General features: G+C 42.7%; 1 protein-coding gene across 7 annotated transcripts in view; it reads left to right on the top strand.

Annotated features, from left to right (window-relative positions):
- The window catches only part of LOC115082489 (MARVEL domain-containing protein 2-like), a 46,245-nt gene that overhangs the window by 19,628 nt on the left and 9,858 nt on the right, over positions 1-16,759 (top strand). For all 7 annotated transcript variants that reach the window (XM_029586712.1, XM_029586714.1, XM_029586711.1 and 4 more), the window contains 2 exons: positions 2,884-2,919; positions 11,551-11,693. In XM_029586712.1, the coding sequence (XP_029442572.1) occupies positions 2,884-2,919; positions 11,551-11,693 (179 nt within the window). The remainder of the gene's footprint in view (positions 1-2,883; positions 2,920-11,550; positions 11,694-16,759) is intronic.

Raw genomic sequence — 16,759 nt, 5'->3', positions numbered from 1 at the left:
TAAGGAATATAATGTCATGGTCACGCAAAGCCTCTAATCAAAGAACTTGAGCCACCTGCCAGTTCAAAAAGGACGGTTTCCCTAAATCCAGCAAGGACTGTCTGGTTGGGCGTTGCGTTGGGATTCAGTTGTTGGTTCTCTGTGTAATCTGTGGGAATTAAGTAGAGTGGTTGCTTTGCCGCCTCTGAGGGTTGAGCTCATCGTGCATTGACCCTTTGCAGTGCTGGCCCAGCCACAAAGAGAAAATTTAGCTACTTTTGTTTGTGGTGTAAACACAAGTACCTGTTTGTTTATTTTTTGTGTTTTTTTTTGAGGGGGGGGGTGTATTATTCTTTTAAATCTGGTGTTTTATTACCAGAATGATCTGTAACCCTTGTAGTTTAAAGCCACTGCTGTGGAGCCTAGCAAAGACACTGAACTCTTGACCTTTATTGAGCACTCACGGTTCGTGCTTTTGTGGGTGCTTTTTTAAAAAGTTGTATTCCTGGGTTCAGAGTAGGTTTCATACTGCCCTTCTTTGTACCAATTGCTAGATTAAAGCTGTGATATGGTCTGAATTGTATGCCCATGCCCCTCTCAACCAAAATCTGCAGGATTTTGTTTTTCAAATTCCTGTGTTAGAGCTATCGGATACCAGATATCCGTATCAGCTAGGTAAGTTGCTGGGCACATCTGCCACCAATGTGCCCAAACATATTGCATGTACTTCACTTTCTCTTTCCTATCACTACCTCACTAGGAAGTATATGTTCTAGAGATAACTTTCTTATAGGTACTGTGGGTATGTGTGTGTGTGTAGATATTTATGTGTATATACCAACAATTCTGCATGGGAAAAAGAAATGTTGTAAATCTTAAATTAGTTGCTGCTTCTACATCAAAGAACAACATCGAATTACAAATGATAGAACCTAACTCTAAAAGAAACTGCTCCTTCTGTTCCAGGGGCTATAGTGGTAGTTTAAAGAGAGGTGCTATAGAAACACACCTCTTTTTAACGTAAAGGCCTGGAAGTGAGTGGAGTTCTGATACTTCTGCAAAGTGCTTGGTTATGTTTTCTATTTCTGTTGTTGAAATTACTAAAGCAGAAAAAAAATAAAGGGATGAGTGTGAAATTTTGACCTCAGTGGTAACCTCTAAAAGGAAATGCTTATTTAATGCACACTCTGGGGTAGATTTTCAGACCGCGCGAATAGGTGTACTTTTGCTGGCGCATCAGGCGCAAGCAAAAGTACGCGGGATTTTAGTAGATACGCGCGTATCCGCTAAAATCCTGGATCGGCGCGCGCAAGGCTATCTATTCTGTACAGCTGGCGCGCGCCAAGCCACGCAGCCTACCCCCATTCCCTCCGAGGCCGCTCCAATTTCGGAGCGGCCTCGGAGGGAATCCTCTAACGCCCTCCCCTCACCTTCCCCTCCCTTCCTCTATCTAACCCACCCGCCCGGCCCTGTCTAAACCCCCTCCTTACCTTTGTCGGGGGATTTACGCCTCCCAGGGGGAGGCGTAAATCCCCGCGTGCCAGCGGGCCACTAGAGCGCCGGGACGCGACCTGGGGGCGGGTCCGGAGGGCGCGGCCACGCCCCCTAAACGCCGCGCGGCTCGGGCACACCCCCCTCGCCAAACCCTGGGACTTACGCGAGTCCCGGAGTCTGCGTGCGCCGGTGCGCCTATTGAACATAGGCGCACCGGCGCGCAGGGCCCTGCTCGCCTAAATCCCACCCGGATTTGGGCGGATTTAGGCGAGCAGGGCTCTTAAAATCCGCCCCTCTATGTACTCCAAAGCTTATAAAACTACCAAAACCCAGTTAAGTTCAAGCCTGCTGTCATTGTAACTGGGATGGGATGCCCTAAACTGAAATGGGCTTCTCCAGAATGCAGAATGATCACACAGAACCCCTACAAAACCTTTTATTTATTTATTTTTGATGGCTCAGATGAGGGCAGCTTGCAAGAAACCACAGAAGCAAAAATCTGCAAAGCTGAGGTCTCGAAGCCAAGTGGGACAGACTGAGCCGGTCCTGGTGTCATCCCGGGACGTGCATACACTGGCAGTGGGTTTTTTTTCTTGAGGAATAGCAAGATTCCCAACTTCAAATTTAGGATAGGGCAGAACCAGAACTGGCTAATCCTGTCCTTGATAACCCCAAGAGAGAGTGTTATGTTTCCTGATTGGTGCTTATAGCAAAGCAATTTATTAGGTTACTTAGAGTCTTGCTCATAAAAGATTTTTACTCAGTTAGTGTAAGGAAAATTATAGGCTGCACTGTACAAAATTAGTAATTTATGCTCGGGGAGGGGGGGGAGGTTTTATATGCCTAATATTTAGTGCTTAGTATTGCTGCATGCCCAAGAAGACGACATTGCTAATTTGGGCCTGAGAAGAGTCTCAGTATGACTGGGCCGGAGCTTGAGGGGCAGCACTGTGACCCAGGACTGCCTCCTGCTGGCACTCTTCATAGAAGTGGTGTAACATGGTAGGGGAAGGGTGGCTGGCTGGATGATGGGGGGAAGCAAGGAAAGAGCAAAGAAAAGCAAAAGAAACAAATTCCCTGGCTTCTACCATCCAAGAGTTCACACACTTTTTTTTTTTTTTTGGGCAAGTGATTTCTGTTGTACACTTGCCCGTTGGCATCAGGCATGGTATGACTCAGCTGGCTATTGAATCATAGCTTTCCAGAGAAGGGGCAGCAAGCAATGTGCACTTTCCGTTCTACAATCTGCTCTTGATATTTATTTAGGTGGGAAGGGGCAACCCGTGCATACATTTAATGTTTAGAAGGCACCATATTTTGAATAATTTTGAGGTGATTTCAGGATTGTATGCACAGTACTTTAAGGAAAAAGATTTAAAATCTACTTAATTTTATTATTTCTCTTTTTAGATTACTTCAGGACAGAATTCTTCACCAAAGCTGATGGTAAGACAACATTTTCTTTTTTGTTTTTACTTTGGGGAGGCTTTTTCTGTGTGTGTGTGTATGCATCAGGAAGGAGGGCTAAGTACAATCTATTCATAGTCTTCAGTAAGGACCAGTGTTTGGAAAAATGAATACAGCTTGCGTAAAACCATTATGCTGTGTTTGTATGACAACACAAGACAAAGATCCAATAGTCTTATAAGTTGGCTCATGATTCACTTTATTTCATAAGGTGAAGGTTGGTGTAGTGTATTAGAGCTCTATCTGGCTCTCCAATGGTACGTTCCTGGTCACTGGTAAATGTTCCATTATTGCTGCTCAGCCTTGGTGCATTACCTGTTGCAGCTATATTGAATATATGTTATAAAGAAACACACATTGAGGTTCTCGCTAGTCTTTGTAAGTGCTCTAGCTTCCCTTTCCTGTTGGAGCGGCACAGCTGATGTCTTTTTCATTAACAGCTGGAGTGATGAGAGTTGGCACATGACTGGTGCTAAGAATGCATGTCTTGACCCTCCCTAGGTTATGTGGGAGTTTCTAGTTCTAGTCTTCGTCCCTTCTGAATGCAGGCTCCTGAGTCCTAGAGATTGCATCCTAGTTTTCATCACTAATGGCCTTGCTTTTCATTCATTTCTTGTCCATGAGATTTGAACTTTATGCCTTTCCACTGTTTTCTTGCTTTTTGGACAGGTTTAAAACAAACAAAAAAAAAAAAAGTCACCCAGTTTTAAACCTATCTTAGTCTTAGCATTTGAAAACTAAGGTGCTTATAAAATTTTGGAAGACTTCGTTTCAGTTTGCTGTTTTTGTAAATGCTTGCTCACGCGGTTTTCATCAAACTTAAGTGAGGCCGGTGGTAATTTTCTACCCCTCTGGGTAATCCAGCCAATCCTTTTGCTCCCATGTCTCTAGGAACTAACACCAAAGCAGCCTTAATAATAATTGAGGATCCATTTTGAATGTGGCTTGTCAGAGCACATCTTGAATTTCTTCAGTTTGTAGCCATGACTTTTTTTTGCATTGTGGAATGTAAGTTGGCACTGGTGAACAGCAAGGATATGAGGTGGAGTGGTCCAGGGATGCTGTAAATTGTTTTGCAAAAACGGAGACAGAAATATAACAGGCAGCTTCAGATTTTAGTGGATCTGAGATGTACGAGAACAGTATGCTATATTTTAAAACAAATTTATGGCCTTTAGGGATATTTGAAGCTACTGCAACATCTACTCTTGCAGATTCTTATTGCTGCCAGATGTTCATTAGCAGCTGTCTGGAAAAAAATCTATTACACTCATATACTTGCAGATACGTTTTTTAAATCCCCTGCACGAGGAAAACGGGGGTTACGCGCGTGGCTGGGCCTTGTGCGCGTTGCGCGCATTTTAGAAGAGGCCCAGCCGCGCGCGTAACCCCCATTACGTGCACAAGAGCCAGGCCTCTTATCAAGGAGCAATCCCATGGACGGGGAGGAGCTGGAGGCTGCTGTGCCGGCAGGATGCAGGCGTAACTTCCGAAATAAAATAACAAAGGGTAGGGCCTTCAAAGGGGTTGGGGAAGAGGGAGGGGAGGGTAGGTAGGGGGTTAGGAAAGTTCCCTCCCAGTCCGCTCCTTAATTGGGCCTCCCCCAGTCCGCTCCAATCTCGTTGCCATGTGTAAACTGGGCAATTCTTCCCCCCCCCCCCCTGCGCACACCCCCCCAGATTTTATAGCATGCGGGCACAGGTTATAAAATCGTGCGTCCATGTGTATGCACTAGGTAGTACGTGTATTTTTTTTTTTTTTTTTTTTTTTAAATCTACCCTTTGGTGTGCCAGTGGTTTGCGGCTATCCATTGGGGAAATTAACTGCGATTTAAGAGTGATGCTCTTTCAGAGTTTCACATTTGGAGACCTTTTATAAGTCCTGGTTAGAAAAGCATTAGACTTGCGTGGGATCTACAATTGCAAGTTTGTTCTGCTTGGTATTGCCACTTGTTTCTTTTGTTCTGATGGGGGGGTGGAAAGTATTACTGTAACTGGGCATTGACTTGCTGAGAGTTTTGCTTTGCATTTGTCATGCCTTCTTGTTCTCCAATTTAAATTATAACACACATTTAAAAATAATCAGAAAAAATAAAGAAAAGTTCCTTTATTGGGGGCAAGTAAAGCCGTATTGACTATTTTAGCTCTGTCTCTAGTTAGGCACAGCAGCTTTTGAAGGCGGCTTGAGACAGATCTGAGAGCCACAATAGGGTTTCTTTTCTGTGAGTTACTCATAAGCCCTGATTTCCTGGATAAATAATATTCAAGGCAAATGTTAGGATAAAATATTTTAAAGTTATATGTTCTACATTTTTAAATTTTTTTTAGCAACATTTATTCTTTGATTTCATTTTTATTTAAACATGTACTATTGCTGTTTTCAGATTTTTAGCGAGTGAGGAGAGATATTTGTCCCTTTATATTAAGCCACTGCTTTTGTCATGCAAGAGATTGCACTTGATGACAAGGCACAAACGGAGTTTACATAGTCCAGTGCTAAGAATTGCACTCCTTGGCCATAAACTACAGCGCCTTCAGCATGTGCCTTAGGGAGTTGCATCCTTGTCTATCAGATGTCATAACACACGTTTCTTTGAATAACACTTTTTTTTTTTTTTTTTTAAATCTTTCAAAAGACATCTTTCAAGTTCTCAAAAAAAGTATCCCTAATGTCCTGGTTTGGTAAAATGAGAGTGGTTGTTTTTGTCTTCATCCTTGGTACAGCAAGAAAGAGATTTGAAAACTGAAACAGCGAGGTCGTTGGACCTGTTCAGCTCCAGTGACTGTAAAGCTGTAAACAGATTTGTTGTGACATGCACCAGAGCTTCAATTCCTTCAAATCAGTATCAAAACAAATGCAAGCAAAGACTGAAATTGTCAAAATTAAAAAAAACAATCAATCAAAAAACCCTGCTAAAATAAAACTTTTCAAAATTTTGTTGTACCATCATACCGACTCCTGACAATGTCCCTGTTAGAAAGAAAACCAATTTGCTGGTAAACCCATTTCGAAATCCCACACCTCAGTAGTGGAGCTTGTGCCATTGGCTCATCCAGTCCTTCAGTAGGTGGATGCCATGAATTGCTATATTAGCAACATCTGCTGGGTGGAATCTAAAAACATGAAGCTTTTTCTCACATGTGACTCTGTCGGTAGTATCAAGCAGGGCTGTTGAGACTCGTTAAACGACATGTTGGAAAGCTGCATTTGTGTAGAGTGTGTTTATGTAGCTCTCAACTGTGAAGTTTAAAGGCGTGCTGATTGGTTTTGCATGTGAATGATTTCAGCAGAAGCAGAACGGTGCTCGTAGATGACATTTTGTTGAATTATTGGTGTTAGTCCTGCATGGGTGGCGTGAGACCAGTAAATCAACCCCTATGAACCCAGGTCTCGAGGTGTGCATGGCTTCCCCATGTATTTGCTTTCATAGCTGCTGTCTGATCTCGTGCAGGATGTACTTGCGAGGTCTCTAAGGTCAGGTGGGTGCTATTTCTAGGCATTGACCAGGATATACTGGATAACAGACACACAGGTTAGCTTTGATCTTGGCAATAGGGGAACGACTAGTTCTAGTTGCAAACTAAGGTGGGTAGGTGCCAGGGGAAGGTAAGGCTGCAGACAGGCAGATCAAGTCCAGAGTCAGAAAGCAGGAAGAAGTTGGCAACCTTCAAGTTGCTGGGAACAGCCTCCTTGTTTCTAACAACCTTTTTTTTTTTTTTTTTTACTGCTCCTGCAATCAGTCCATTTTGCTGGGAGGATCTGGTTTCAGAGATTTATTTTTTTAATCCATTCCTCCTAGGGCTTTGGTCTCTGCCTGTGTGTTCTTATGTTAGTCCAGGTTATCTGACCTCTTACCTAAGCCATTCCTGGTTCCAACACCCTGGAGACCAGACCTTGTGGTTAGGAAAGATGAGGGTAACCCTTCTCCCCCACCCCCCACATGCCCTCCGATTCCTTCTTGCTCTCCAGGTAAAAAGCTTTTTGATAACTTATCTAACCTGAGCTGAGTGGAGAATTTAGTAAATCAAAACTGTTTGGTTCTTATTTCATACTGAGATATGTGTGGAAAATGCAGTTTATAGTAGTGTGTTATATAAAGCTGAGGCACCCTTGAGACCTTCAGCTGCAAAGAGGGAGAACGTGTTGCTTCTTATCTGTTTCATTGTGACTGATTTAGCTTGTAGATAAATGTCGAGTGGATGAAAACTGCTAAGCAGTGGGAGTCCCAGTAAATATTCTAAATCTTGAAATGTTTGTTCCATGCTGCTAAATAGAAGACTCTAGTTTAGACTTTTCTGCCCAGCAGCCCTGTCTGGCTCTGCAAAAATTCTTTTTACCCCCATGTTTTAGAGCAACAGTGCGTCCAAGAAACACGTCTACTAGAAGACTTAACGCTTTCCAAGGGTTGAATGGTATATGGGGGGAGTCCCCTCAAGTTTCTTGCACTTTCACCCTTCTGGCCCTCCTTTGCATGTATTGGACCTTTTAATTCCCTTCTCCATTCTTCATCTCTCTTCAAGCTCTCTGAATTTTTCTCTTCTCCTCCATCCAGTAGTGGCAGAGAGGCACTGCTTAAATGTCGACTCTCCCCTGGCACATACTGGTTCCGGCAGGTTTCGTGATTAACCATGTCTCGCCTCATGCTCAAACAGCAAAGGGGGCTTGCGTGTTGAAACGGCATCCTCTTTCCTGTTGGTGAGAAGCCGAAGAGTGCCGAGTAGGTTGGCGGGATGGGGGAGTCGGGGTAGGGAATGCAGAGTTGACCTGCTGGGGGGAGGGGGCAGGGACAAGTGCCGGTGTACTGAACTGCTCCACTTCCAGCTCAGATTCTTGGAATAAGTTCTCCTTGCCGAAAAGGTAATTTCTGCATTGTGTTTTCCCCCCACCCCCCCCCCCCCTTTATTAAACTAAGACCACTTGGGTTGTCCTGCTTAGACATGCTCGGCTCTTTTTCTGTAATTTCCCCATGCCTCTGTCGTCCTCCTCATTGTATGGCTGATGACGTTTTCACATGGTAAAAGGAGAAATTGGAGAGCTGTACTAATTCTGAGAGACTTGGTAATAAAAGAATTGGTCGTAGTATTGTACTGACCTGAGTACAAGATGAATCCTTTTTTTATATGCAGATCAGTACAGTAGCACTCGCAGCACTTTCCTTACCTGCCTCCCGAGCCCCTACTTCTGTTGCACTGGCTATGCCCCAATTTTCAACTAAGTCCCAGTAACAAGTGATCCCCCCTGAAAGTGTGAGGGGCACTGATCTAGCCTGGGACATGGTGCAGTGGAGCCTGGGATTCACAGATCTAGTTCAAGGCTCAGCGTGGCAGAGGTGGCTGGGCTTGTGCGAGGCACGTGCAGCTGAGGCAGCCCCAAAAGTGGCAGGGTTCAGATTATCAGGTCCCCTGCAACTGGTCAGCCGTGCTGTGCGCACTGTCACTCTTTGTGGTTGGGGGCTCCCATGCTGGTAAGTTAGTTGAATTATAAGATGAGGTTTATTCAGACGCACAACGGAGAAGAAAAAGAAAACTCAAAACCTCTTATAATTTGGCCAATATAGTACTACTCGAGGTAAAACATCACTGACTGCCTCACGCAAATTTAGTAGTTTAATTTTCTGTGAGACTGCTGCTTTAATAAAACAAAAGAAGCTTACCTTCCTGAACTCTGATTTACTTATTGACACATTCTGTCTTCAAAATGACTGCAACTAGACCAAATATATTTCAGCTCCATTTTTTTTTTTTTTTTTTTTTTGCTGTGACCGGTGGCTTTTCTCCTATCCCTTTGGGGAAGAACGAGCCATTAATTTGATTCAGAAGGGGAAATAACCCTGGGGCACCCACTATGCTTAAAATGCAAAAAAGAAATGAAAATTCAGCTAAAACAGGAGAAAAGGATGAAGTGCTCCTTTAGATCCAGAGCGTACATCCTGAAGTACAAGGCCCTTCTAATCCTTATAGCTCCAGCATGGCCCAGATAAGTCTCTAGTTTGCATATCTCGTTCAGCTCTCTAGCCATCCTCTGATTCCTCTTGGGTCAGATCCATACTTAATAACTCCAGAAGAGGGATGTCTGGTTCACCCAAATCTTTTCTCCCTCAATCTGGTGGGTTGGATGTTTATTTATTTAAAGGCTTTTCTTTGCCGACATTCGTAAGGCACATCATGCCGGCTTACATTCAACTGATAAGAGGAAATACAAAGAACAAAAAACCAAATCGTAGTCAAAACAAAACAAAGAGGTAAAACAAAAAGGGAATTAAATACAAAGGAGGCATTATAAAACAGATATTTGAGGGCTAGGTGAGCAAAAGGGTCAGAGTTGGGGGGGGGGGGGGGAGAACTTTATACAGTCAATACAATGTTATCTTAACTAAGAATTCGTGTGTCGAGGGAGTACCAAACAGGATTCAGGGACGGGGAAGGTAGCATACCAGAGAATCAGAGAGAAAGATGAGGAAGGGAGGCGCTAGAGGTGGAAGGTGCGGAGGGGAACTGTTTAGGATAAGGTCTACGTTATGTTTGTATTGGGGTAGGCTTGCTTGAAGAGCCAAGATTTGACTCCTGGATGTTGAATGCTCAATGAGAAGTTGAGGGCCTGAAAACTATCAACTAGAAAAGGTTTGCTACATGCTGTTGACATAACTGCATGGATAATGAAGCACCTGGAAATTAGGCTTGGGGATTTTGTTTTTAATAGTAAGTGAGGCATGCAATTGGGGGGTACTTTTAGACTCTAGATTGTCAATGAAGCCACATTTTAGAATGATTGCTAAATCTGTGTGTGTGTGTGTGTGTTAAATTAAAAATTCTGTCAACTAAAACAATTGTTACCTAAATCTTATTTCCAAATCGTGGTTCAGTCATTAGTTCGTAGCAGAATTGGCTACTGTAATGCTCTGTATATGGGATTGCATAAGAAATGAAGTGTACTTGAACTAGTACAGCGCACAGCAGCTCGGGTACTCACTGGTTTACAATATTATGTATTGTGTTACTGCCTGTGCTGGAAAGGATACATTTTAAAGTGATAACCTTGATTTTTAAAGCAATAAATGTAGAAGGTTTTCTGTTGACTGAATTAGTTACAAAATATAGTTGTTCTCTCCATTCTGTGGATCAGAATTTTTTGGATGTTCCTAGTTTAAAAGAAACTAGGAAAAAAAGCATTTTCAGTTGCAGGGCCATCTAGTTTAGAATACACTGGATGCTCATCTTAGGGATGAAGTGTATTCTTTTGCTTTTTGTTAGAAAGCAGCTTAAAGTAGTGATTTTAAAGCAGGTTTTTAAGACTGTTTGAATATTTGATTTTTAACTGATAATATATTGCTGTGTTAATGTGTCAATGTATTTTAAAATATTTGTGCCTTTTTATGTTTTAATGCTCATTATATGGGGTGTGTGTGGCTTTTTTTTTTTTATGTACTTTGGATATTGCAGAATACAAGTGCATTAAGTAAATAAATACTAAACTGCCAGTTCTAAAATCTCCTGCCCCATTGAGGTTTGAACATGGTCCTGGCACAACTGATGAAGCCGCCCTTTGAACCATTGGCGATGGCTTCTGTCAAGTTTCTACCATGGAAATTGATATTCCTGGTAGCAATAACCTCAGACAGAAGAGTCTGCAATCTTCAGACTTTAGTTCAGTATCTTCCTTGAATACAATTCTTCCACAATAGAATGGTGCTCTGCACCACCCAAAGATTTTCTACCAAAGGTTGTGTCCGTGTTCCATATTAATCAAGCCATCGTGCTACCCACATCCTTCGTGAGGCCTCATGCACAAGAAGGTGGGGGAAAGCCCTTCATACCTCAAACTATAAAATAGCCAAACCTTTTTATGTATTTATTTAACTACAAAAGAACGCGGTCTCCTTCTCAAGCTTTTCCCAACAAAGTAAACATAGCAGTGACCAAATGTGTATTGTCCAACTGGCTAGCAGACTGCATTGAACACTGCTATAAGTTAGCAGGCATTCAAATTGTAGATGCCATCAAGGCATATCCGTTTAGAGCCATGGCAGCATCACTAGCTCATCTTGCAAGCTGTGCCTCAGACATTTGCAAAACTACAGCTTGGTCATCGGTTCACTCCTTTACATCTCATTACTGTCTGAGATGTAAAGGAGTGAATTTACTATCACTCTGTCAAAGACAGACAGTAAATTCGAACAAGCAGTTTTGCGTAGTCTGTTCGCCCAGTAGTGTAAACTCGCCATGGTGGTATTGGGTTGCTTATTAACCAAACACTCCACTGCAACCCTCAGCTTGGGACTCCTCACATGTTATGCTAATTTAGCCCTGCTTATCAACCAGAAAAAGCAAATTTGCTTACCATAATAGTGTTCTCCAGAGGATGAATTAGCCATACAAAATTCCCACCTGCATCCCCATTCCAGCAGGCCGCTCATGCTTTTGGCCAAATTCGTACACGGATGGTCATTCCAGGAGACTGGTGCCAAGAAAACTATTAAGCAAACCTCCTTTTGTGTTATGCTGAAATGTATGATTCTCACACTTAAGTTAATTCAGTCCAGCAAGCTTTTTAAAATGTTGTTTGTAATTTGTACTATGTTCTCATCTAATTGTCCCTTTTTTATTTATTTAGTACAAAGTGGCTTTAGGTAATGATGCATCAAGAGAAGTCAGCTCTAAAGAATTCAAGCATGTACAGCTAAAGCCGGAACTTCTTAGTGGACCCATTCCAGCAGGGCACATCCCCAAGCCCATAGTGATGCCAGACTATATTGCGTGAGTACAGATGTAGGAAAGGAGTTCTGTGCACTACTTTTTCCTGAGGTAATGTCACATTTTTCCATGGAAAGTGGCTGTGAATCTATATTGGGAGAGGTAACTTCAGTGATGAGGCCTTGTGTTTTCATCAGCAGAAACACCAGCACAATTTTCACTTATAACAATGAGAGAAGATGTTTGTAAATGTACTAATACCCTAGGATGACGATTCAGTTTATACCTTGGTAAGATTTCCTATGGGGTAGAAGGTACTTAAAAAATCATGCCTGGAATATGCAGTTACATTATCTGCTTTTCAACATGTCAAAGCAATTTATATGCAAGTACTATCCCCAGAGGGCTTCCAATCTGTTTGTACCTGAGGCAGTGGAGGGTAGAGTGACATGCCCAAGATCACAAGGAGCGGCAGTGGCATTTGAACCCTGAATCGTAGCCACTATGCTAACCACTAGGCTACTCCTTCACTCCGCTAGTGCACTCTTATAAAATGCACCTCAGAAATCTGCCCTGCAGTTGGTGAGCATTACACCAAGAAGTCACAATTGAGGGTCTGAGACTGACTGCTTCACTTTTTTGAAGGAGTTAATAAACATGTAGATATAGTATACTTGGATTTTCAGAAGGCGTTTGACAAAGTTCCTCATGAGAGGCTTCTAGGAAAAGTAAAAAGTCATGGGATAGGTGGCGATGTCCTTTCGTGGATTACAAACTGGCTAAAAGACAGGAAACAGAGTAGGATTAAATGGGCAATTTTCTCAGTGGAAGGGAGTGGACAGTGGAGTGCCTCAGGGATCTGTATTGGGACCCTTACTTTTCAATATATTTATAAATGATCTGGAAAGAAATACGACGAGTGAGATAATCAAATTTGCAGATGACACAAAATTGTTCAGACTAGTTAAATCACAAGCAGATTCTGATAAATTGCAGGAAGACCTTGTGAGACTGGAAAATTGGGCATCCAAATGGCAGATGAAATTTAATGTGGATAAGTGCAAGGTGATGCATATAGGGAAAAATAACCCATGCTATAATTACACAATGTTGGGTCCCATATTAGGTGCTACAACCCAAGAAAGAGATCTAGGTGTCATAGTGGATTACACATTGAAATCGTCGGTACAGTGTGCTGCGGCAGTCAAAAAAGCAAACAGAATGTTGGGAATGATTAGAAAGGGAATGGTGAATAAAACGGAAAATGTTATAATGCCTCTGTATCTCTCCATGGTGAGACCGCACCTTGAATACTGTGTACAATTCTGCGATGGAGAAGGTACAGAGAAGGGCTACCAAAATAAGGGGAATGGAACAACTCCCCTATGAGGAAAGACTAAAGAGGTTAGGACTTTTCAGCTTGGAGAAGAGACGACTGAGGGGGGATATGATAGAGGTGTTTAAAATCATGAGAGGTCTAGAACGGGTAGATGTGAATCGGTTATTTACTCTTTCGGATAGTAGAAAGACTAGGGGGCACTCCATGAAGTTAGCATGGGGCACATTTAAAACTAATGGAGAAAGTTCTTTTTTACTCAACGCACAATTAAACTCTGGAATCTGTTGCCAGAGGATGTGGTTAGTGCAGTTAGTATAACTGTGTTTAAAAAAGGATTGGATAAGTTCTTGGAGGAGAAGTCCATTACCTGCTATTAAGTTCACTTAGAGAATAGCCACTGCCATTAGCAATGGTAACATGGAATAGACTTAGTTTTTGGGTACTTGCCAGGTTCTTATGGCCTGGATTGGCCACTGTTGGAAACAGGATGCTGGGCTTGATGGACCCTTGGTCTGATCCAGTATGGCATGTTCTTATGACTTAAGATATGCTTTTGTTTGCTTCATAGCTCTCAGCAGCTTGGGAAGTGCAGTAATATCTGTCTAACCATGTACGTGGAGGTGATTGACTTCACAATTTCTGTGCAGAGTCCTGTGGTCTGGTTTAATTGGTCATTATACGCAGTTTTTCTACCATTATTGAGTGCATGTGCCTCTATTGGACACACAGTAATGCATGCAAAGAAAAGGCTGAATTAGCATGTTTTGAAATTTGTGAGCAGAAGCATCAACCATCCAAGCTACAGATCATTTGCATATCTTTCATGAGTTCATAACTTGTGTGAATGGTTGGTAACGGAGGCTGAAGCCTTGAGGACTGGCATTGCCACCAAAATAATTGCCTTTCTCTGTTCATTCACTTCCCTCGCCTTTTGGGTCAGGTCATTTTACTTCTAGGGTACGCAGTTACATAGCAGTAGAGTACAACTGTTGGAATTACCACGGAAGTAACAACACACCTGAAGCCTTTTGTCTTGCACTAGGTGGTTCAACTAAGCTGCATTTGCTTCAGCATGAAATGCAGTCTGTTTTATTAATTGTAATGTGGCTCTGGCAGCATCAGCTGCTCTGGCTCTGTTGTGTCGGGCTCTTCAAGCTGATTCATAGGGTGTGGAGCTTTAACATCTTACTGCCACTACCTTGGAGATTTTTTTACAGGATTTTTTTTTTTAACCCCATTGGAGAGACGATATAGAGTCAGACTTGGTTAATTCATATGAATCATATAATGTTTCATACACATTAGAAGCTTGGTTATCAGCTGGAGGGCATATTTACTGATTAACTGGTGCCGGCTACAATATAGATAAAGGGCTAAGTTCTTTCTGGTTATGGTGTTTGCTTTTTTTTCTTCTTTTTATGGTCCTCTCCTTGGTTTCTCCAGTTCATTCTTGAGCCCTTAAGAATATGTCCCAGGCTAAAAGCAGCAGTATAATATCTTTTTGAAGGAGGGACTCTTAATTTATGTAAGTGAAGTCACTTTGAGAAGCTATTTGCTTTCGTAGATTGGAGGAGGAGACGGATAATGTGCAAATCATGATCAGTCTCAAGTAACTTTTATAAGACTGTATGTTTGTATCCCCCTTGTGACTTAAAGATCTCAAAATAATTTTTGAGATGATAAAAGGACTAGGGGGCACTTCATGAAGTTAGCAAGTAACACATTTAAAACTAATTGGAGAACATTTTTTCACTATGCATAATTAAGCTCTGGAATTTGTTGCTAGAGGATGTGGTTAGTGTAGCTGGGTTTAGAAAAGGTTTGAATAACTTCTTGGAGGAGAAGTCCATTAACTGCTATTGATCAAGTTGTCTTTAGAGAATAGCCACTGCTATTACTGGCTTCGGTAGGATGGGATCTACTTAGTGTTTTGGTGCTTGTGGCCTGGTTTGGCCTCTGTTGGAAACAGGATGCTGGGCTTGATGGACCCTTGGTCTTGACCCACTGGCAATTTCTTATGTTCTGATGAGAAAAACTACACCTGGTGATGGGCCATCCTATTCTTTAGGTTGCTAGATATACTGCTTATTTACAAAGGATGCTTACTTCATCTTTGAGCAAAATCTCATTTGTCTTGTCCAGCACACTATGGGGTAGATTTTAAAAGGAGCACGTCCATGTGCGTGTGGCTCCCGGCGCACATGGATGCACCGATTTTTATAACGTGCTCGCCAGCATGCCCATGTTATAAAATGGGATGGCCGCGCGCACATGTGCGCTGGGTTTTAAAACCTGCGCGTGCATGTGCGAGCAACACATGCAGTGGGGGGGCAAATTTTTGCTAACTACGCACGGTGATCTCCTCCAGGTCCCTCCCAGTCTGCTCCAATTAAGGAGCAGACTGGGAGGGAAGTTCCCTACCTAAACTCCCTACCTCTTCCTCTCTCCTCCCCACCCCCTAAACCCTTTCTATGAATTTACCTTTTTTTGTTTTATTACTCTCTTCTCCCCTGGAGCAGAAGTGATCTGTGCACGCTGGCCCCCGGACAGTGTAGAATGGCGCTGTCCTGGCCCGCCCCTTGGTTTTTATGCGCGTAGGCCTTTAAAAATCCGGCCTTATATTTCTCTGTGGTGGTGGGGTAGGAGGGAAATATTGAAAACATCTTATATCTAGCACTAAGTAGCTACTTGTAAACCCCCCCTCCCCCCTTTCAAAGGGGAGAGTCGTTGGGCACTTCGGGTGAGGGAAAACCTTTCTGCAGCCCTGTCACAGGATTCCTTCCATTAGGGCAGAGCTTTCCAAACTGTGTGTCGGGACACGTTAGTGTGTCGCCTGCAGTGTGCAGGTGTGTCGCGCAAGCCCGGTCAACTCTGATGCGAGTTTGGGCTTTTTTTTTTCTAGAGATTCACTTTTTTTTTTCAGTTTATGGGTTGCTTATTATTGGGTGATTTTTGCTGTCAATCGTGTTTTTTTGGGGGGCTTGGTGGGTGGAACGAGCCCAGCCATCCTTGCATTGGCTGCTGCTGCCGATGAGGCCTGGCCATGAGGAGTACTGACTGCAAGCAGCAGTGTCTGGTGATGATGGAAGGGAGTGAAGCACTTAACTGGCAACAATCAAAAAGATGAGGTACATGAGTGTGGGGGCCAGACATGTGCTGGGGGGAGAGAGATGAGTGAGTGGGGGGCAAACGTGCTGGGGGGACAGACATGTGCTTGAGGGGGAGAGATATGAGTGTGTGGGGGCCAGACATGTGCTGGGGGGAGGAGAGAGATGAGTGTGTGGGGGACAGACAATTTGTTTTATTATTGTTTCTCATAAATTATAACAATAACATGAATCTTGGAATATATATTTTTAATATAAATTTAAGGTTTTCATGAGATAGGTTGTGTCGTGAAACATTTTATTTATGTATATATTTAAGGAAACATACATAAATTGTCGAAATATGTTTCGTTCGTTTAACCTTTAACCTCTGGTTTACTAGTAGACTGAATTACCGTGTCGTGAAATTATGTTTGTCTAAAAAGTGTGTCACCAACATGAAAAGTTTGGAAAGCTCTGCATTAGGGAATAGCTATTGCTATGGGGTCCAAGGGGAGTTGCACCCCAGAAAAAAATAGCAGTCCACACTCTGTGTTCCAGAAAATATAGAAAAAAAATGTATTGTGGAGATCAAATTCAAAGGCCAGAGAGTTAGAAAATTGAAGTGGAGAAGACTGATAAAATACTTAATATGAAAGGCAGCTTCTCAGTCCACCACAATTACACTTTGCAATTATTTCCCA

This window comes from Rhinatrema bivittatum, unplaced genomic scaffold (assembly GCF_901001135.1).
Source record: "Rhinatrema bivittatum unplaced genomic scaffold, aRhiBiv1.1, whole genome shotgun sequence".
In the NCBI taxonomy this organism is placed as follows: Eukaryota; Metazoa; Chordata; class Amphibia; order Gymnophiona; family Rhinatrematidae; genus Rhinatrema; species Rhinatrema bivittatum.
The sequence above is the reverse complement of the archived record's forward strand: the minus strand, read 5'-3'. Positions and strand labels throughout refer to the sequence as shown.